Below are 23,534 nucleotides of genomic sequence, written 5' to 3' on the forward strand. Positions count from 1 at the left end.
TTTGTCGGTAGAATCCCCAACTTTCTTTTTGATCTCAGCATATGTGATGTGAATTATTGTCACTAAAACCTTGGATATACCAGAACTTTTACAAATATCCTATTAAATTGCTACAAAAAGTGTGTAACACCCTGGTATCCGCCCTAGCTCTTGCTGTGGGTCCGCCCGGTGACAGATCCAGACGTCGCTTATTGGTTTCATTCTTTGTGAAGATTGCGCGGCGGCGTGTGATGGAACCTGGAATTTGGGGCAACGGTAGGGATTTCATGGCAGTTTTCACAGGAGTTTATTTAATTAGTTTATTGAGCTATAGCACATTTACTTATATAACAGGTTTTAAGTATACCCCAGTATGTACGTTTTTGCGGAAGACAGATTAAGACAAACACTATTCGAAAATGGCTCCACGTTTGTAAATAACGATGATTGGATCTCTTATAATGCTAGCCACAAATTTGTGGCCAAATGAACTATCGTTACACTAACGTATTGACCACTAAGACGGTCTTAATCCTAGACTCACGAGATAAATCATACCATTGATATCAGTGGTTTAACATAGCGAGCAGTTGAACGGCATGGAGAGAAAATCCACAATATCTCGTATAAAATGTCAAATTAGAAAAACCAAGGTTATGTGTTGTACAGTTCAAAGGGGAACTCGTAAAACTCCATCCCGCCTGTATCAAGACGGTCCAGAGCTATGAACTCAATTGTTCTTTCCTTTATTACGTCACAGTTAAGGGTGTATGTGTGAAGTCAGAGGTTTTCTTCATTTAAACTAAGTAAACATTGCATTCTACTGTCATTTGGACCGTCTGTGTAGCTCATCCTCGAGTCACCCATTGCTGTAAATTAAAATCTTAAATCTACATTATTTATTATATGAAATAGGCCGATAATACATGCCAGTATACTATTACTAAACAATAAAAATCAGTTCAGAAAATTTTTTAAACCTTATTAGCTGATGTTGGCCATAGTTCAATTAAATTAAACATCAAGATCTATTTTCAACAATTTGTGATGTATACCAATCGGTCCATTGAGCCAAGCACTTTGCGGAACAAAGTGGGCCTTTATATGAAAAGAGGGTAAGATGACCCACTTCTGGCAGCCATATTGGTGTGGCTAAACTAGCACAATTAAACTCTTAAGGTTTATTTTCAACAATTTCTAATGTTTACCTGCTTCAACGTTTAATTGTTGAATTCAAAAATGCTGTAAGTCCATTCCACAAGGCACTTTGCAGTAAAAAAATGGGCTGTTAAATCCACCCCAAAACGGCTGCGTCCGCCAGTTTCTGGTGTGCATGAAAGAGAATATGACTTTTATTACCATTCCTGCGACTGTAAATCCATTCCTGAATCGAACTGATGAAACGCGCAAAAGTATTTTTATCTCACTAGTTAAAACAACGTTGTGCTGTCATGGCGAGTCACGTGTACTTAAGTCTCACAACCGCGCACCGAAAGATACAAAAATTAACCTAACCAGGCAAGACCGTGCAACCAGCCTTATATGACAACTTTATATCAGTCATCATGGATGTAGAATAGAAAGAACAATTTGTCCAGTCAGTCAAGGAAGAAATATTAATTATAAAAGCTCCCGTCAAGGCTTGCGGATAACATGCGCATCTGCTTCATGGAGGTTGCATACTTCTAGGTAATGGACTTCTGTCATCGTGGATGTAGAATAGAAAGAACAAGTTGCCCATTCAGTCGGGCAGGAAAATCCAACACTAACTCATACACCTTAGCACTGTTCTGACAGCCTCGACATACATATATTTGACAAGGGCAGGTAACTGTATCAGGTTTTCAAGTAGGGTGCGCTCTGATGTTAGTTTGGGACCACCCTTGACCAAACAATATTTTTACCAGACCTAATGTCAGAGCAGTAGTAGTATGCTTGATATGAGACATTAAGAGATAATGTTTTTGTTTTGCTAAAATATACTAGCACAGGCGTGAAGCAATTTCTCCATTCTCCTAAAGGCATGTTTGCCAGCCTCACAGAAGCAATCACCAAAGATTGATACTGTGCAAAATATTTTCATGCCCAGTACACTTCCATTCCTTTTATTATACTGGCCAAACATTCTGGATTGAGGTCAAAATATAGGTCTTTAAGTTGGTATCTTTCATTTGCACAAGACTTGTTCAACAACAGACATTCAGCCTAAACCTTCGTGGAGTATGAATTTAACTCTATAAGCAGGGTTTGAGATTTGCAGATGTCCACATATGCCAGGCATGGTAAATTGCATCAGGACAAATGATTTTAGATGTTATGGTTATGCCTTGCCATGGGATATTTTATCAGTGTTGCCCCTGGGGCAAATGGTCAGATATTTAGTTAATTTCATGAAAAGAAGGCAGAATCTTTCAAAATTAGCCATTGACCTTCTGCCAGCTATAAACAATTTAATTGACTAGTGTTCAATAGCATTCAGTGATAGGTAATGTATGACACTTTTTGCTTGTAACCTGTAGAGGACATTTCTGTTTTTTAGTTTTCCTTGATACGAGTAACACTGAACAATTTTATTTAATAGGTGTTGTGTAAGCTGCGAAGTGGTGTAGAGGAAAGTTGCCAAGATGAATACCTCTATCATACAGGTGACAAATGTGGCTCCCACAGCCACCAGGGAGCAGATGAAAAACCTCTTCTCCTTTATCGGAAAAGTGGAAGAGCTAAAACTTTATCCCTCAGAGTGAGTGATAAAATGTTCATGTGTTAAGCTCAAAAGCAAATTTGGTTCAGAAATAAAAGACAAGTTTGGATGGTTTTTAGGTACAATTTCATGCAAGGAGATTTGTAATCTGTAACATGTATTACTCAGGGAATTTGTTCCAAAATATTCGTCAGTTTGTGGCGTCTGTTGTCTTCATGTTTCTTTTTGTGTTTGTTTTCATTTTACATGTATTTAACAGATTGTATTTAGAAGTAGGTCACTTAGAATACAAGTAAACTGTAAAGTAAACAAAAGCATTAATATGTTATGTTGTGGTGGAAAAGGGTTATGAAGATAAGGGTTTTGTTTTGCTGTCATGTCCGATCTAAGATTTTGTTGAATGTAATAATCTAAAAGGGCCTTTGTCTATTTCAGGGATATACTTGTGCCAGTAAAAGTGTGCTTTGTGCGTTTTGAAGACTCAGTTACAGCAGGTGTAGCTCTTCATCTTACTAATACTGTTTTCATAGACAGGGCTCTGGCCATTGGGCCCTATCATGATGGTGAGTAAATGCATGTTGAAAGAGCCAATATTTGTGTATCAAATATTTTGTTCACGTATGCCTCAGCTGTATTTGGTTGCCCATATTACTTTTTGTCAATAGATTGGTTATGGTGGTATAAGCTCAGAATCCATAGTTTTTACCATTGTCTCATATGCGTTGCTAGGGATATGGTCAAAATTGTAGGCCTAGCAGATTAAATTAAATAAATGTAATTGCAGCATAATAGCATTAGGTTAAATTAATGTTATTCGAAGTAGCCAGCAGTAAGCTAGGTGATGATACAAGAACTGGGTGTGAGTTTATTCATGTAGCGGTAACTACTTAGTGAGGTTATGATTTCAGTACTGGTATCCAATGTAATTACATGCAAATCACCTGTCTTATCTAAAGCTGTTACAGTGATAAACTTTGTTGGACAGTTGCACTATCCTAACTTCTTTTTCTAGATGTGATTCCTGATGAGGGCCTGGGTTTGCAGATTTCTCTTCAGGCAGCTGCAGGAACCCTGCCTGGAAACAGCCCTTCATGGCCAAGCAACATTATCAGCAAGGTCAGAACATGGTCATTACAATTAATACTATCAAAAGAACTGCCTTACATATACATGTAGGAGTCAATGGAAGTGGGACTTTTCCTTCAGTTAAACAAGAGTAAACTAATTCTGTTCTTTCTTACAGAAAATCTTTCATGTATGTTTTTATTCCTATCTTGCAAATTTAATTAGGCAAATGGTTGTACACTAAGCCTGAAAAAAAACTGGCCTTTAATTTACTGTTTTGATCGATATAATTAATATCAATGTTGTTAAAAATGCCATCTTGAACTCGTTAGAACTGTCATATGAACCACCATTGTTGATGTGGGCTTCACCATGTTACATGGTTAATAAATTGAGTGCTGTACATGTTTCTTTGATGACATGTTTGAAATTATTGCCTTATGTAAGTATAATCATTAATAGGTTGAGTTTCATTTCTTTTGATAGGTGCAAGGTGCAGGTCCTAGTCAGGTAATTACAACAAACGACCCCAAACTAACAGCCCTAGGATTGCCGCAGTATCCACCTCTTCCTGGTAATACAGATCCTTCAAAGATCGAGGAAATTCGCAGAACGGTCTATGTGGGAAACTTAGACTCCACAGTAAGTCCACAGAGAAACATCTGTGAATTTGATATTATGATTTATCATGATTGGCATCTCATTCCTTTAGCTGATGACTTGTAATAAAAAAGAAATTGTTAAAAAAAAAAAGAAAAATAAAGCCAAAAAGAGAAAACAGTACAAAAAATGGAATCATTAAATAGATCTTACTATAATGGCAATGTAAAAAACTGTGATAGCAAAATTTGCTGGAATTTCATATTTACTTTTTGTCACCTTATAATTTACTTCCTTTCTCCATAGGTAACAGCTGAGAAAGTACTGAACTTCTTCACTCAGGCAGGAGAAGTTAAATTTGTGCGTATGGCAGGGGATGATACTCAACCAGTGCGCTTTGCTTTTGTGGAATTCAGTGACCAACGATCCATTCCTACAGCTCTAACATATAACGGTGTCATGTTTGCAGGACGCCCGTTAAAGTGAGTCTCAAATCACTCTCAGTGGATGCAAATTTTTTTTCTTTTTCCTCCTTAGCCCTATATCCATACATTAATTTGCATATTAGTGTATGGATAGTGGGCTTTTTATGTACCTGTAAATTGTGATTGTCGCACTCAAAATAAAACAGCACGTGGCTGCTGTTACCTGGCAAATCCATTAAAAATGTATTGACACAAATTATTTTTCTCACTTTTTGTGGTCAGGAAGTGAAGCGGATAAAGTCCTATGATGGCATTTCTGAGGTGCTGAAAATTATCAGTAATTAACCGAAGTAGTTCCAGTTTTAGAGTGTACTGCTGTAGTGTGTTTTAGCATCTCCGTAAGGTGTTTACAAAATACAGGCGTAGCTTATGCTGACCCTGAGTATCGTTGGCATCCAATAACAGGGAAAGTAATGTTAAACAAAATGTTAGGGGTGGTATCTTAAAAAGTACAGCAGGTATTCAGCTCAGAGTTTGCACTCATGTAGAGCACAATAACATGAGGGGGATATTCCATGGTTGGAATATTAAATAGCGTAAATTAGTGAATTCCTGACTTAGTGTATTGTGTATTAAAAGCAGTGGTAAACAAAATGTCAAAGGTGGTATCTCAAGAAGTATAGCATTTATTGACCTGAAGTTTCAGGTGCATGTAAAGCATAATTCACGACAGAAGACCTGAGCTAACTCAACATTGCCTTACACAAACCACTGCATTGCTAAGATTTACCGAAATTAGGTTCAGGGCTGTTCAGTACTGCTCGGGACGTCATTGCATCGTTAGATCAGTTGACACCATATCACTCATTAATCATATGATTGGTAATCATATGAAATGGTGGGCAAAATGGGAAGTCTTGATCGAGAAAAAAATAGACATCACCAGGTCATGAAAACCGGTAGAAATGGTCCACGCATGTAAAAATACCCTAGTAACTCTTGTTTTCCCATGTGTACTGGATGTTCACCACAGGCATAAGATTTATATCAACATTTGAAATGGACCAGAGGACTGCTCTTCAAAAACTTGCTGTATATGTACTGTCTGGGTGCCATTCGATAAAAGATTGATCACGTGCTAACCTAAATGGCCTTAAAGTTCAACCACAAAAGAGCCTTTTTGGAGGCATATAAATAACAGGGGATATTACTTTTAGTGCTAAAATTTACATTTTCCAGTAGGATATCATCCTACTTTCCGAACACCTCTCAAAGCAGCTTCATAAAAATCAACAAAATTCCCATAATCTGGAAAAATGAGCAACTTTGTCCTGGACGAAATTTTCGGTCCTTTAGGGTAGATCGAGTTCCAGGAAGAGAAAGGTAAAGAAGGCCAAGGGGTATGGAGCAGTGGTCGTATTAAAAACTCTTTTTCAGAAAGAAGTAGGAGGTGAAAAAATTGATTAACCACAGGGTCTTGTATCAAAATGATCATATATTACTGCATCTCTATGACATGCCAATTACTTTTAGGCATCTGTTGCTTACTCTTCAAACTTCTTCTTGATTGTTGTTTTTTTTTTATGTCTTGTACACAATGTCTCTAAAATCAATTTTTTTTATCAAAATATTTTAAAAAAATTGTCAGATTGCTATAATTTTCTTCTTCAGTTGCTCCTTGTTTCTTGTAACCCTTGTTGATTACAGCGTTGTTCAATGTTCTTTAAATTTAACATCAAATAACACTTTTGGGTCTCCAGTCGCTTGGTCATTTCATTGTAGCTCATTGTAACTATCATTCTAAAGAGAATCTGGTTTATAGATGTATATCCATTTGCCTTGCAGAGTGAACCACTCTAACAATGCAATTGTGAAGCCACACGTCAAGCCAGAAGCAGCTCAGCGGGAGATTGATGAAGCAATGAAAAAGGTGAAGGAGGCCCAGTCCCTGATCTCTGCTGCTATTGACCCAGGTGTGTCTTTGTTCTCTGTCCAGTCGCTGTGAAAATAACCACATGAATCAAGTTATTATTAATATGCACTACATGTAGTATTATTTCTTCAACCTTTAATTTAAGAAATAATAATTTTGTTATGTAGTCCATTGTTCATTTTAATACAGTAAATAGGAAACAGTTAAAATGGTAGAATGAGGTATTGCAGGCATCCAGTCAGAAGTATAGTAGAATAATTGTTAAGTGGAAGCAAAAGTTGCCTCAAGAAATTACATGTTGTGTGATGTAGGGAACTGTGGGACCCGGCAGTGTAGCCTGATAGCTCATATGAAGCATGAGTTTGTGCTGTCAGTGAAAATATCACAAATTTCACTGTATAAAATAATCCCTTTATTTTAAACATCTGTATTGTAGGGAGAGACAAATTTAGCAGAAGCAGGTCAAGATCCCGCTCCAGACGGAGGCGATCCAGATCCAGGTCAAGGAAATCCCCATCTCGATCAAGACGCCGATCTCGATCTCGTACTCGCCGCTCCCGCTCCCGCACTCGCCGATCTCGGAGTCGGAAACGTTCTCGATCCAGATCACGCACCCGTCGTCGAGGCTCAAAGTCAAGGTAAATTATGAAGTCACATGGTGATTGAACGAGTCATGGTTGCAATAGACCAGTAAATGCAAGCTCATTAATACAGTAGACGATAACTACTAAAAACTTTTCCTGCCCTCTGCCATGTCTGCTTGAACCACTGAACTATGGCCCTTGCATTACCTCACAGCTTCTTTCTCATTTTGGTTATGTCAAAGGCTGGGGTTTTCTTTAGCATCTTCTTGTGGCTTACATTTTTAGTGTATTTAAGTTGCTAACTCTTCTAAAAATTCAGCTGTAGTATCCTCTTGTTATTGGTAATACAGCTAATCCTTTTATAACCCGCTGTCTGTGAGCTATGTGTTGACTTGTAACTGTTCTCCGTCCAGTGTTAAGGTCAGTATCTGGTTTTAGATCTAGGTCACGGAATCGAAGGTCTCGGAGCCACAAGAGATCCAGGTCAAGGTCGCGTACTCGATCACGAAGGTCACGTTCTCGGTATGTACATAGTCACTGGCCTGCCACACTGGTGCACAGTACAGGTCAGGGACAGAGTTTTACCTTGCTTTTTTACAGGACAGTCAGATGAATGAGGGCTCCACTCGGCTACACAAGTGTACAGGCCCATTTATGTGCATGTCCTGTAACTACTGTACTCGTATGTCTGTCTGCCTAATGAAACAACATGTATGTGATTCTGGGATGAGGACTTATAATGGCTATATAACACAGATTAATGGTGAATGATATGTATAGTAGTTTGTCTCAAGGGCTCCTCAACTCTTTTTCTGTATTTGCTAATTGACTAATTTTCTTTGGTCCAAAACTAACTTTTGCAAAACTGAAAGTTCATATCACATAAACTCTCACATAATCATAACAGAATCTCTTAACCACAGCGGGTGAGATAAGGTTTGTGTTTTAGATAAATGTTCGGCTTGACGGTTCTGAAGAGTAGACCTTCCTCAAATGCATTTAAACTATTGTCAAAACCTTGTAGTACAGTCTAAAGCAATGTGTTAAAATTGCTAAATAACAGATGATTGTAGTCACCCTTGTGTTCAGGTTTTATTAGATGTATAATTCTTCTGATAAAAGGTAGAATGTACATTTGCATTTAGTATGTCATGCAGAACTTTGTATGTTCAGTGCTTGCACATGTATATTAAAGGTGAGCTGCGGTACTTTTGATGTTTGCAAAAATTGTTGTCAACAGGCTTCTAATCTTACAGAGTTCTCAAGCGGCCCTGAAAAGCCCTGAAAAATTAGGGGGTATTCTTGTTGGGCCAGGAAAAGCCTTGAAAGTTATAATCATCGTGACCCACATACTTCCACTGATATATGAACAAACTAACCTGGCTCTCTCTGTGGGAGAGCCAGAGAGATTGCAGCCTATACTGTTTAGCACATATTGTATATCTTGTAATATTGTTGATGCCTTTTTATTCGTGTGGTACTAACATTCGCAGCAAACACATTTCCAAGAAAATAAGTGCCGTCGAATATAAAGCCCATGTAACTAATTTATTAATGTAGCATGGGTTACAGTAATAAGTTCGCTAACAAGCACTACAGTTCTAATACTTTTTACCTAATTAGAATGTATTCTGGCTTTCACAAATCCACCTTAATTGATCGTCAGTTAATCTTGCCTTCTTTTAAGGAGGCTTAGCTCCATCTAAGTATCGCCACATTGCAATGTTGTTGTTGTTGATTTATTGCCGCTGTGAGAGACACAGAAATCGATAATTTCTATTGGGCGTGTGTACGTGGTACGATATACATACGATGAGAGAGGCTGTTTTTTTTTTTTTTTGTTGACTGTACTTGCCATCCAATACATCGCTCGTGGGTGTCCGCACTTCAAACTTCCTTTTCTTAATGAGGATTTCTGAGAAATTTACTCAAATCTGTGAGTTCTATCAAAGTTCCAGTCTCACTGCTGAATCATGAGAATTAAACAGTGGGATTTATTTATATCACGTTTAATCCTTTGTCGTCTCCCGGAGTGAGTGACACAAATATTTGCTCACCCAGTAGGTAACGGCTTAGTCTTCAAAAGATTAAAAGCTAAGGAAGATTAACTTCCTTTCCTCCTCACATCTTACAGGTACAAACAAGTTTAAATGATAACATTGTTACTTGAATGCTTGAGTTGTTTTATTACTTGACGTTTCTGTATTGAAGTTTGATTTTCATTTATCAGTTGTCCAAAAATTCTGTTAAGATCTGCGAAAGTTGATTTCCGCGAATGTGTCTTCTTACCAAATCCGCAAAAGTTTATGCTCGCAAATAAAAAAGCATTTAAAGTATAAGCTATTGACAGTGTCAACAACCAAACAGATGTATCTGACAGTACAGATCCACAAATTCTTGAAGTCTCAATACAGCCAGACTGCTGTGTTCAAATTTCAGGTGTCCACCACACATATAACACATGCAAACATTGTTCTAAGACAATAATATTGATTTTGAACTAAGGAGGTAGAGTTTCATTTTGAACCATGATCACTTTAACCACAATATTTCCAGATCCAATAGGAATAATCCTTGGCATTTTAAGCAAATTATAGGTCGTAAGGACGTTCAGAATAGTACGAAAATTTTCTTTGTAAGTGTTGTACATGTAGTACATGTTGCACACCATGACCGATTTTAGATGAATGGGGCCTCATATTTTCTATAAGTTCTTATTGATTCCTGCATGCAATAATATTTTTGTATAAACCTTTTAGGCATTTAGCACACATTTCTGGCTTTTTTGTACAATCAAGAAATTAAAGGTTGGTTGGAAATGCTTTGCTAATGGGAAAGTGTTCTCCTGCTTGCCCTGACTGTTTTCGTCCCTTTTCTGTTCCAGCTATATGTTCGTGATTGTTAGTGGAATAATCCTTAATAAACATTTGCTATCATACCGTCTTCACTGCACTTGCTTGTATATTCTGTAGTTTTTCGTATCAAATAACCGCTATCAAAAAAAATAAATCAGTCGTTGGTTTGCTGTGTGCATTTCATAAATGTGCTGTTGTCTTGTTTTTATTAGCTCATGCGAATCATTTGTCATCATTTGAATCTTACGTTTTAGTTCAATTCTAATATAACATTGTCTACACAGTAGAATTTAATTTGTTTCTTGAGCTTTGTCTGTAGCTGTTAACACCTTCAGATAAAATAATCTACATTGTGCTGTAGTAAATTTGGGATGTATCATGCTTCAGCCTTGTCTTTTGATCTTGTCCTGACCTGTTTGTCACTATTTATTTGAGTTATAAATGGCTGTCTTTGTAATCACTAACACATAATTCTGTCTGACTAAATGTATCTCTCTTTGTACATCTCTTTCTACAATTGAATATTGAAGTGTGATGAGGAAAAAGGCTTCCATTGCATTTTATCTCATTTCATTTAAGCACATGTAGCCATTGCTATTTTCATGTCTTAAATGTCAAACTGTTACCTAAAAGCTTTCAGTTTGACACATTTATCAGCGGTGACAAAAAGAACAATTATTGTGTATCTTGTCTCCACAGCAAGGATGGCTCTTAGTTATGATTTATTAAAATACAATGTATATTTGACAGGATGATTGAAAATTCACATATCCTTCTAGGTATCACTAAAGAAGCTAACAAACAATTTCTGAATAATGACTCTGGCTTGAAAAAAAAAAATTCACTCAGCTGGGAGTTATTCATTGTAAGCTAAGTTTTAGCCAGCTGCTTTATAGCTGTAGCAGCAGTTTAGGATAGCTTTGGAATAAGTTGATATAGATGATATTATTTCAATAAAACAGAACTGATGTGGCCTCACTGATCATTTCTCATTTTCAATTGCACACTGAAGGACATCTTGTGAATTGGACATTAATTTAAGGCCTTCTTCCTGTTACATTTCACATTATTTGCCATTTGTATGTGTGACTACATTGTACTTGTAGAAGGTGTTTTGTTGTGCCGATTATAAAGAAATATATTCACATCATCTATATGTGGTTTATTTTGTTTAATTCGTGTTTATGCAGATCACTTGGCAGTTCAAAGTACATTTGTTCTGTGTTCCAGATCAAAGTCACGAAGTAGAAGGTCAAGAAGCAAGAAACGTTCAAGGTCACGTACTAGACACTCTTCACGCTCTAGGTAAGTTGAAGTTCACAGCTCATGCAAAGAATCCAGGACTGTGAGGAACAGAATTGAAAAGAGAATCTTCCCATGGACATGTTTTCTACATATTAGCTTGCAGTATCCATGTAGTTACAAATCTCTCTTGAGATACCTCCACACTTATTGGCCTATGTCTGAGGAAATGTTCTTTGCCAATCACCTGCCCAGGGCCATGGATAAATAGCATTTGAATCAGGCTTATGTTTGCTTGGCTACATTTACCTGTTTTCATCAGGAAGTTAATAACTTTAATAATAATAAAAATGTCCTGTTGATGATGCTTATAGTATGTGATGCTCATGAGCAGTTACATTTTCAATTGCGCACTGAAGGACGATTTTATTAAAATTCAGCAAATCAAGATGCACTAAACAGGCTTTTTAAAAGTCAGTACTTTGAAATGTTGAAGAAATAGTGTTACATCTGCATGAAGAGATTGTCTCTGCAAGGCAGGATGTAAAAATGTTAAAGAAACTTTTGACTTGGCAGATCTAACTGAATATATGAATGACTGGTTTAAGGAAATATTGTCTTCTAACTTTGCTGGAGGGTGAGTAGAGGGCAAAAGAAATCATCAGTGTTATTTGTGGTTTATTTTCAGGAGAAAGACACCCCCTCGAGCCTACAGCCGACGCAAGTCCAGGAGCACTTCACCTTCTCGGTAAGAGGCTGTCTAAAAAAAGGAAATTCTTTGTTTTGATTCTGCTTCACACAGTGTTACATTCTCAAAGCCACCTAATGCAATTTTTCTTACTTTGTATGCATATATTGAAATTCATCCCCAGTAAAATGTGGCATAGTTGTCATTCTCATTCTTATTAATTTCTCACAATAAGTCGAGTTGGCATTTCAGGAATCTTGTGAGTTCATGCAGATATAGACGAGACAGGGTGATGATTCCTGCAAACTATTGCAGCAAAAAGGCGAGATTGTACTTTACTTGCTAGACTGAATATTCATGTGTCTGTCGTTAACAGTAACTGTAAACTCACATATTTTGTCCGCGTTAGTTCGTGGCTTAGAGAGCAGAACTACAACAGGGCATGCTAACATGCAGAGACATTGTTTTCATTCGGCCATAATACCCTTTCTTAAACTTTTGGATGTAGTGCCATATTAAATCATGACGGTCAAGGAAGAAGCAGAAAAAGGTAACATTGGTTATGACTGCCACTTGCATTTATTTTAGTTCCATTGTTAGAGCAGGTGGTCTACTTGAAAAGTGAGTCCTTTATCAAAATTGAGTTCTATCAAATTTCCATGACCAGTGTACTCCACACCCTAAACATGTGTACAATTAATCCAAAAGTAATATTATGAATAGCTTTAAAAATAAAAATAATATTAAGTCCTTATGATGATGCTTATAGTATGTGATACTCACATGAGCAAGTACATTTTCAATTGCGCACTGAAGGACAATTTTATTCAAGGTCAGTAAATTCAATTCACTTGCAGTACTTTAAAAAGTTAAAGAAAAGATACAACTGCATGAAAATGATGCCTCTGCATGGCTTTAGGCATTGTTTTTTTGTTTATTTGGATGGAAAAATGCTAAAAAAATCTATTGACTTTGCAGATCTAAGAAACGCCGAAGTCGCTCGAGAACGCGAAAACACCGCTCAAAGTCGCCAGAGAAAAAGAAGTCTGTGTCGCAGTCTCCTTCCCCACCAAAGCTAAAGAAGGAAGGTAGCCCTTGCCCAAAATCTCCCTCTAGAAACAGAGATGGGGAAGGCACAAAACCCAACCTGGCCGCAGAGTCAGATAAGGAATCTGCCAGGTCAGTGTTTCTCCTAATCTATGTCAAAACTAAATGAAAGGAAATTTTTTTTTTTCATTTTTTGATTCACAAAACACAAGGTGTGTTCAATATTTCATTCTGGATGCATGCTGTGGAAAAAATATTTTTTAAAGCAGTACAGATGTTCATATGTAAATCCTGTATATCACCCAAAGTTTGGCCAGCACATGTAATATACACATTCACAAGCGCATGAACACCTTCAAATGATAATTTTGTTGCCAAAATTTAAGTTTTTCTGACAAGAAGTTAATAAAACTTTACAAAATAGTCTAAAGTAGCCCTGTAACCTATATGGATCAGTGAGAATAAAGTAAAACGTGTCATTTGTGAACAGGCAGACTTTAGGTGAATACAGTACTTTGTTCTGGTACAGCTGGCAAAAGGGGAAAATATTTTGTATGATTTTTTTTTTTTCCTATTACATAAACTTATTGTTATTAATTGTGTAGATTTCATTTGCTTGTGATGTTCTCAGAGATGCAAGTTTTTTGCATTGGTGGATAATATGCATATGCCAGAAATATTTTAACTGTCCAGTACTTGAAGACACCTAGGTTTTTGGAGAAGAATGTGTCCCAAAGTCTTCAATATGTTATGAATAAGTTGAATAATTATTGATGAACAGGTCACTTATGACTTGATGACTTAAACTAGATATGCTATTGTTAATCATTGTCAGCATCACTCCAATAATGATCACAAAGATAACTATTTATATTAACTGGAAAATAGATCAAAGTATGTGTGGTTTCATGACTTAAAAGGAAAGGTGCATAATGTTGAAGTGAAAACTGCACTTCAGTAGATTGAAGAGCATTGAAATTTCAACAGTGTGTGTTTGTTTAATCTGTTTAGCTTACCCCAACAAGATGGTGATACCAAAACAGAAAGGTAAAGCTATGTGTCACAGATGTTGAACATGAAATTGTAGTCTAGTGTGAAAGTCTTGTTATTGAAAATAGCCATTGTAAAAAGAAAGCAATTTTTGTAAGCAGTATTATTTCCAAAATTACGAAATTCATCACTTTAAATTTTTTGATGAACAATTTTGCTCAATATTTTGTTACTGTACAACTTTTCCTAACCTTGATACGACCATGTTGCTGGAGAAACCACTGGTTTAAACCTTTTTTGGTCTTATTTTTATACTAAAAGTGCAACAGAAAAATTCTAGTTTTATAAGGCCATTTTGACATATTTTTTTTCTTTGTCTTTTTTCCCCTTTCTAAAACAGTAATCAGGGGTACTATTTGTTTGTTTCATGTCATTAGCATTGAACAACCTGAAGTCGACCACAAACCGGAAAGGTAAAACTTTGTACCTGTGTTATCCCCTTGACAAGTGATCTGTCTAATTGTGTTTTCAGTTTAACTCTCAGTGGAAAGATATTTCTGTTATGCTTAGAACATTCACAGTTTATGTGAGTTAAAAGAGTACTTTAGTGGATATACCATGCTGTATATTAGTATTAGAGCTTTTACAAATCCACAGACATTTTTTTTTTTATTTGAAGGCGGATAGTTATTGTCTGTGATAATTTGCTGAACGGTCTTATTTAAATAGTTTTAGCTACATGTAGCTTTTGACCAGCATGGTAAACTTTATAATGAACTTCGACATAACTCAATCCATTTTGATGGAGTGAAAAATGTGGCAGAAGTAGGAATAAAGGAAAAGAAAACATAAAGATTGTGTCAAATGATGAAAAATAAAAATATTATCAAAATTTAGGCTGGACACATTTGTTTAATAGGTGAAAGACCAAATTTAATTGCAAATATGTTTATTAAACATGTATTGCAACTTCACTTATAACATTATTATGCAATGACAATATATGCCAAGAAATGATCCAGAAAACACACCATACAAAAATTCTTGTCAAATGTCTTCTTCTGTTTAAAGTAAACTCAAAAAAAAAGTATTGAAGACCACATTTACATCTAACAATGCACTCTTTCATCTGAAGTTCATGTAATTTTTATGTGATTCCACCTTTAAGTCATCAACAAAAGTGTTGGTAGAAGCAGTTAATCTGATGTATAATATATGGTTAACACCGTCTCGTTTGTAACAATGAAGAGCAAAGAAGTTTTACTGTTTTCTACATGTTTCTCGGCAAATCTATTACAGATGACTTCATGGTTTTTGATACATGTACTGCCACTGCAATGTATTTTGGACATAATTCTGTAGGGTGGATGTAGTTTGCGTGGCAATAAGGTTTCTCTTTTTCCTTAATGAAGACTCAGCTGGGTTCAAACTGAATTGACCCTTAGTTTCCTTCACTAAACGAGAAATATGTTACCAGTTTGCCCACAAAATATCACCACAATGGCAGCTATGAACAGCGGACAGCTTAGACTAGGATTACTGTAGGCAGGATAGGCTCCTTGTTGCCCCCAAACATGCTAAGGTGATAAAGGTAACTTGTAGAATAATGGGTTGAAATAACAGGAGTTTAAACCAGTTTGAATTCTACAGGGCATTCAGTAATAGCGGAGTTTTGAGTTCGACCTCTGCTGTCACAGAAGTCCTGCTGTATCATGTGACTTGTGAAAAATGTTAGGCAACCTTTATTGACATTAATTTACCAATCACTTATCTCGCCGTGCTTCAGATGCCCAAAATGATACCTCTTTCCTTTTGAAACTTTGCAGGTTTACAGTTGTTCAGCCCCTGAGCTTTCTCCATCGTTCGTCCACCCTAAATAACTTTTTGTGAAACTTTTGTTCAGACGCCCATGTTATAGTAAATGTTACAGTAATAGTTGCCTATTAACTATTAATTGCCTATTAATTTTTGTCCGGTTACATGATACAGTAGGACTTTTTCTACCTATAGTAATAAGAGTTAGAACTCGAAACTCCCCTGTTGCAGTAGCTCACCTCCACATTCTACATGCATACTGATGATTCTCAGACATTTTTTTGCTCCAGTATTACTTGTATTACTTGTAATCTTTCTCTTTTCACCAATTTCTTTTGGTATAAATATTGGTATGATAAATGATAACCTTACAATAAAGAGCTATATGTACCTTGTAATACCAGTCTCTTTCCAGTCCTGTCTTGGATAGGACCAGATAATGTGAGTTACATACCGTGATTATTTCTGGTTTAAAGTTTGCCAGGAGTAATTTCAGGCTCTGTATATTCAAAATATGACAAAATAAAGCAAACTGTACAGGAGAATCAACAGAACGTAATTTTGAACATTATGTTCTTTTGTTGCTTGGTGACGGTGTTTATATGCCTGCTGACTCCACAGGAGTGTCGACATCAAATTTATTCTTATGTTGGTTATTTATGGCTTTTCTGTCGTACAGAGCTGCCTTTGTATTGAGAGTGATACTGAATACAGAAACTCGGTTTAGATTGTTTGATAATGGTTAGTGGATTGTTTATGTCATGTATTCAATTTATTTGTTTATTGTTGACCAGGCACTAATACTGTGATTCAGCTGTGATTCTTAAATACATGTATGTGTGATATGCCTGCGTAACTAAACATGTTGTATACAGTAATTGTTCGTGTTGTACAGAGTAAGGATTTACATAGTACACAGTAGGGACTCATGTAGTGCACAGTAAGGATTCATGTAGTGCGCAGTAAGGATTCATGTGGTACACAGTAAGGATTCTTGTTGTACACAGTAGAAATCCATGTTGTACACGGTAAGGATGCATGTGGTACACAAGTATTTGTGTGGTACACAATGCAGATTCATGTAGAACATTGCAGGGATTCACGTTGTACATGGTAAGGATTCATGTAGTACACAGGGGTTCACATAGTACACTGTAGGGATTCATGTAGTACACAGTAAGGATTAATGTGGTACACAGGATTTTTGTGGTTCACCATATTCTTGTAGTACACAGCAAGGATTTGTGTAGTACACAATAGTATACAGTAATGATCCTTGTAGTACTGAGTAAGGATTCATGTAAGACACTTTCGGGGTTCATATAGTACGCAGTAAAGATTCATTTAGTACACAGTAGGGATTTGTGTAGTACACAGCAAGGATTCATGTACACAATAGTTCACAGTAATGATTCTTGTAGTACTAAGGATTCATGTAGTAGACAGTAGGGATTTCTGCATATGTCCATTACAATGTCTGCCTTAATAAATGTACTTCGTTGCTCGTAAGTTATTTTTGAAAGATTTGTCTTACCACTGCTTCGAATATCATTTATTTCTCATGACTTATTCAAGAGAAATGACACAACAGCGGTGTGAATTAAAGCCAATTAAATTACCAAGCATTCCCGTGCTCTGTTTTCTTGGTACATTCATATGTGGGACTTATAGCATTCAGTAAGCTGCTTTCAGGCAGTCAGTTATACAGGCTGCATTTTCACTTAGTATGACGATAATACAGTAACATTGTTTGCTGGTGAACAGGAGGCTTAAGATATGCCTCCTTGCATGATTTTGTAATCAGTAAAGAGTGTCGAAAAAATACTATATCTACCCTTGGTGATGTTGTTATGTCAAATTCATATTGAGGCTCACATGTACTTCAGTGTTAAATAGTTTGATTAAACCATACATTTCTATGTCATTGTGACTGGCAAGGTGCTATTACATTGTGACCCGTTAATCATTTGATCCTCTTGTTTTTTTTTTTCAACACAGGTCATCCAGTGGAAGCCCACCACCTGCACGCAGGAAAGTCTCGTTCACACAGCCCAAGGTATGTGTTGTAAATGTAACTTACCGTTTTTTGTGTGATAGGCCATCCTGTATGTCTTGATAAGTCTTCATGTACGTTTACTAATGTCGACCATCAGCAACAGAATTCTATCGTGGTATTCTAGACAAGAACTGGAGAAAATCCTCAAGTCATTTTGTAATGCTGCACATAATCATAAACTCTGGTTTGCAACACTAATCCCCGACATAAAGGCAAATTGTACTGGGATTTCGCCTCCTAAGGTGGAAATACATGTATTTTAATGCAGTGACTAATTTTTCATCTGTGTTATTTATACATTTGTGATTTGGCTGAAGGGTGTAACTGTGCAAGCATTGTCACCATATGTGTTGGTTGTAGGGAAAATTGTATTGAAGGACCCCAAAATGTTATCAGTGATAAATAAATCAGACACCACATCAGTTTTCCAAAACTCAGTGAATAAATCAGAAGTCATGAGTTATTTAGACAATGTTTTCTGGCAATATATTGAACCATTTTTGAGGTCTTTGAGAATGTTTGATAATTTTAACATTCTACCTTACCTTCCTTCTTTAATTTAAGCAGTAAAAGCAGCAAGAGGGCTCGGCGATCACCTTCACCGCGGAGACGCTCTCGTTCAAGAAGTGGTTCACGTCATCGGCAGTCCTCCAGGTAAAAATTGGCCTCTGATGGCAAAAATACTGAAATAGATTAGGGCTTAGCTTTTTTATTTTGCTTTTTTGATGTGACTGGTAGTCTTATATGTATATAGTAGGCGTTCTCTGAGATATAGCAACAGATCAGACTGTAGAGCAGGTACTAGATAATTACATGTGATTGAGATTCTATAAAGTCTTTCTGACATGCTATTTGTCAGTTTTCTACATTAGCAAAATGTCAGACTAGGGAGCAGCTACTAGTTAATGGCACAGGAATAAGATTGTTCCTCAGAAAACTTTCTGACATGATATTTGTCGATTTTCTACACTACCATTGACCTTTTGTTAGCAAAGTGAATAGGGATCGGCCACTAGTTAATCATCCATGGATGAGATTGTTTCTGTATAAACTTTTTGGCATGCTATTTGTCAGTTTTACGTTTTCCTACATTACATTGGTCTGTTGTTAGCAAAATGTCGGACAAGGGAGCAGCTACTAGTTAATCTCACATGAAAGAGATTGTTTCTCTAAAGACTTTCTGACATGGTATTTTCAATTTTCTAAACCTAGTAGGTCCAAGAAGCGTAAGGACCGTGATCGTGACAGGAGCCGTGACAGAAGATCAGACCGAGATAGAGACCGGGACCACAAGGATCGCGACCATGACAAGTCCAAGAAACGGCACCGCGACAAGGAGGAAAAAGGAGATGTCAAAGTGAAGCCGGGACTATGATGAAGAGGAGAAAGGTTACACAAGCCCTAGCAAGCGAGACTCTGAGGATGGTAAAGATTCCACAAGCCAGGTCAAAGTTAAGCGGGAAGAAGAGTCCAGTGCTGGAGGTGATCGCAGTCCAAATAGAGATCAGGGACGGCCGGGGTAGTTCTGACCAGGCAGTGGCAGAGAGTCGAGAAACAGAACTCCAGTCAGATGACATGGACACCAGTGAATGAGACAGAGTAGCCTGCCGGAAGTCATGCAGTTTCATACTGTTTCAATCCTTACTCCTAGCATTTCTCATAAACATATGGCTTCTGAGTGTTGTATTCCATTTGAAGGACATGAAATAACCTGATTGACCCAATTAAAGATTTTGGTTTCAGGAAAACACACGAAACAGAAAGTAAAAAATGAAAAAGACAGGGGGAGGGCAATTTGATGATTGAATGTACTGAAGCAATTGACCAAAAAGGACTGCTTCAATAGGTGTATTTTTTCTTGCCTAAAGCAAAAGGTGTTTTTGTATCGCTGCATTTTGAACGAGTTGTGCTACTTTTCATTACCCTACCATCTCCTTGAAATTTTGAGGTTTAATTGTTACATTTATAGATGGTTAAACAATAAATTTCACGACTACCATTTAAGTATTTTACATTTTGTAAATCAAAATGAAAACCTATGCAAGTGTGTGAACATTTTTAACACTGCAGTCTGTAAAGGTATTTCCTTAGCAAATGAAGCGTCTCTTTACAAGTATGACAGGAATTAAGAATTGAGTTCATGCAGTAAATCACGTGAAGTGGTCATACGATATCCATTAAAACAAAGAGCAGCAAAAATCCGCATAAAAAGACTTCTTGTTTACATCTGTATGCATTAAAATATTGGACATGGCACTTCATGATGTCACTCTTGGTTATAATACCAGTGGTAATGCTGAATAAAAAGTTACAAAAAGGTATTCAATTTCCATTTGTAACTGACCACTGAAGATATCCGAAAGCTATCAGGTTGCGGAGGGTTTCATGTTTGGGTTTTTATAGTTCTCATATTCTAAGAACATATAATAGCACATGTAACATTGTGTATTTGATTTTAAATTAGGTCTGGCTCATTTTCTGCAATCCATGTTTTTCCTAATAAAGGGCACATCTTAGCTTACACAGTTGACCAAGCAAGTCCTTTTCTGGTGCTGAAATGTATGTCATATTGTTTTCCTAATTTCTTTTGCTTAGCAAGCCATTGAAACTTGGTAGAATGGGACGGGGGTACAATAATATTAAGGCAACATGTTTGTGTCCAGATTATGAAGGTTACGATCAATAGGTCTCGAAGTTTACTCTATACTTTAGAAGAGGTGAGATGTACGCTTTGCAGAATCCACGTGCTCCTGGTGTAGATTTTTGCCTCGCATGTCTGTCAAAGGCCGTCGGTCATGTCCGGTTTCCTCCTCCTGCTTAAAGATATCCTTGATAGCCCCACGCTTCCACTATTCTCGAGGTCGCCGTGACAATAAGCGGCCTTCGTGGCGATAAGCTGCCAAGACAAATTCCAGACAAACAGGGCTTTTTCCGCTTGTAAACATGTATGGACTGCCAGCAACATTTTATAGATCTCAAATCTTCATTAAGCTTAGGAATTTACGTCTTTCGGAATGCGGAACACTGTAGTTATTGCAAAATGGCACGCATGGTTACTATACCACTAGCTGAAACAATAATAAGGAAACGGTTTGAGCGTTCAACTTTGTGAAGATAAACTGTACAGTATGTCATGGATTCTTTTTGATTATCTCATTGGGCCTAGAGGTTATTTAAGCCACAGCGAGGGGGCCTCCTCAGCCTAGTGGTTAGCGTGCTAGCGCAACAAAATGACCTTGCAACAATGCTATCGTTCTGAGTTTAAGTCCATCTCAAGCGTTCGTAAGAAGGTCTGTCAGCAATCTACAGATGGTCGTGAGTGTCTCCCGGGGTCAGCACGTTTTACCATAATGCTGGTCGCCGTCGAATAAGTGAAATATTCTTGAGTATACGGCGTAAAACACCAAGCAAATAAATAAATGAATTGAGCCACAGCATGAATAGAACAAAGGTTCTATTAACAACATAAGTGTCCTATTAATTGAGATGGTGACTTTATCATAATTCGTGCACGGGGCTTTGGTTTGGTGACAAAGTCCGTGTGGTAGTTTCCACAAACGCTGTAGATAAGTACACCGTTTGTCTTTCAATACTATAATAGTCTATGTGCATATCAGTAAGTCACGCGTCGGAAGGTTCGTCAGTAACTTGCTACAGGTTGGTGGATTTAATCTTTTCAAAGCCCTTCCTTTACATTTATAATGATTACCTATATTGGCCTATTGACAATCCATATATTGCCCATGCAGGTGGTAAAATAGATCTATCCACCTTCGCTGGATTTAAAGGAGATAACAGATAGTTCTAATGGTACATGATATTTGAAGCTATATCTGTACAAGGATGACGAATGTCTCCACTCACAATAGCGCGAAGCGATGGGATGATAACCCAAAGCGATGAGATGATAGGACGAAGAGATTTAAAGAGCGCTTCGTTCCATCGCTCTTTCGCTTCTCACTGTCATTCCATCGCCTCGCACTATCGTGTCATCGCTTCATCTCAAAATCCTATTGCTTGGTACATAGCTCGCACAAGAATCCATACGTTTTCAAAACAGTCTATTCTTTCTCTTTTTTGATGTAGATACTAGTCTGTTGTTGCAAATTTTGCGTGGGTACCCAAATGAAATTTTTTTGCCTTCACACCAGTTTCCTCAGGTGTGTTGAATAGTGATAAAAATAGGCCTACTCTGGAACTAGCAATTAAATGTGTATACCATAATGCAGGTGCATCGAACAATGCCTTCGTTCCCTCTCCGGGCAATGGAACGATGTCGTTAGATAGCCTCTAACGGTTTCCATAACTTTCAATTTAACCCTGGGTTGTACCGCCGCGCAAACATTCGTTCATAATATGTATACAAACACCATACATATTTAAGATGTACTGCACAGAGAGAGAAAAAAAAACAGAGCAACCAAGACAGTGTGATATAGCTGGCAAATGCTCAACGCAACCGGTGAAATACGGCTTCTTGACAATTTACCTGAAGGTTTTATTCTCACTCTTTATGTAAATGTATAAATAGTTGTAAATTACACGCCCCCAAACAGCATGACTCAAGTAGAATTTGGTAACAAAAAATGCAGTGATGTTCATTGAAATTTATTAGACGTCACTGGTCTAGAGTCACCCAAAATGCTGTGTTGTCATCACATTTAACATACAATAACATTTTTAAAATGCAAAGGGATAGTCCATCGTCAATATATTACGGTTACAACTGAACTTCCAGACCTGATATTCTGACAGTTTCCCTTGCAGCCGTATACAGACATGTTGTCATTGTCGCACATCGGCATCACTTTCTATCATTCCCAAGATTTCGACAAATCACATCTTACAATGCAAAGATGAAAAGTGTAGACCGTGTCGCAGATTTGAGTCAACCTATTCCCCGTATTCCGACGAAAGTTTATCAGTGGTTGCATATCTGTTGGCAAATTATACAGTTAAACGACTGTTCATATATACCAGTGTAGTTTAAATAATTCATAGCATACACTGCAAATAAGAGAACTTCAGAACAAATGTGGTACAATTACGATACATCGCCAAACATCACATTTTCGATCCCTTGTTTAAAAAAAAAACAATCTATAAAACAAGGTTGCAAGCATGATATGCCTCTTAAAATATTAGTTTGCATAACGGAGTATACATCAAGTCCATCATGCATATATATATATATATATATATAGTGTTGGGTGGTAAGTGAGAAGCAGTGCAATTGGAGAATTGCTAATTCCGCCTATCAGTAACATTCGCCTGTATCATTGATTTTAGGCCTAGCAATCGCAGTAATTGCAAGAGCACGACTGAGATATGCTGGATCAAAAACATTTTTTGACATTATTTAGTGATTATCCATGTTTTTCTTCCACGTATATGGATGTTGTGAACATTTACATTCAGTTGACTGCTTTGCGGTGTGATAATCGTGGCCTTGGAGCAATTGTCTGATCCTGTGTGAAATATGATTTCAATCTATGACCCAAGTTATTCATTAAAAAACTAGTGTGTCGAGATTACTCAAATGCCTTACATCACT

General features: G+C 37.1%; 1 protein-coding gene across 7 annotated transcripts; it reads left to right on the top strand.

Annotated features, from left to right (window-relative positions):
• The first annotated feature begins 172 nt into the window (after nt 1-172).
• On the top strand, nt 173-19,247 carry LOC135469936 (probable splicing factor, arginine/serine-rich 7). 7 transcript variants are annotated; one of them, XM_064748583.1, is made up of 17 exons: nt 173-255; nt 2,561-2,719; nt 3,116-3,243; nt 3,693-3,796; nt 4,232-4,387; nt 4,652-4,827; nt 6,616-6,743; nt 7,140-7,341; nt 7,726-7,809; nt 11,373-11,447; nt 12,073-12,132; nt 13,051-13,251; nt 14,131-14,166; nt 14,547-14,582; nt 17,923-17,980; nt 18,548-18,634; nt 19,196-19,247. In XM_064748583.1, exons 2-16 carry the CDS (start codon nt 2,604-2,606, stop codon nt 18,548-18,550), a joined length of 1,563 nt encoding a protein of 520 aa, XP_064604653.1. In that variant the 5' UTR covers nt 173-255; nt 2,561-2,603; the 3' UTR covers nt 18,551-18,634; nt 19,196-19,247. The 7 variants fall into 7 exon arrangements, with proteins under 7 accessions (XP_064604653.1, XP_064604652.1, XP_064604650.1 ...); XM_064748582.1 differs by having other exon boundaries at nt 19,193-19,244; XM_064748580.1 differs by having other exon boundaries at nt 18,545-18,634; nt 19,193-19,239.
• The last annotated feature ends 4,287 nt before the right edge of the window (nt 19,248-23,534 follow it).

This window comes from Liolophura sinensis, chromosome 7 (assembly GCF_032854445.1).
Source record: "Liolophura sinensis isolate JHLJ2023 chromosome 7, CUHK_Ljap_v2, whole genome shotgun sequence".
Taxonomy (NCBI): Eukaryota; Metazoa; Mollusca; class Polyplacophora; order Chitonida; family Chitonidae; genus Liolophura; species Liolophura sinensis.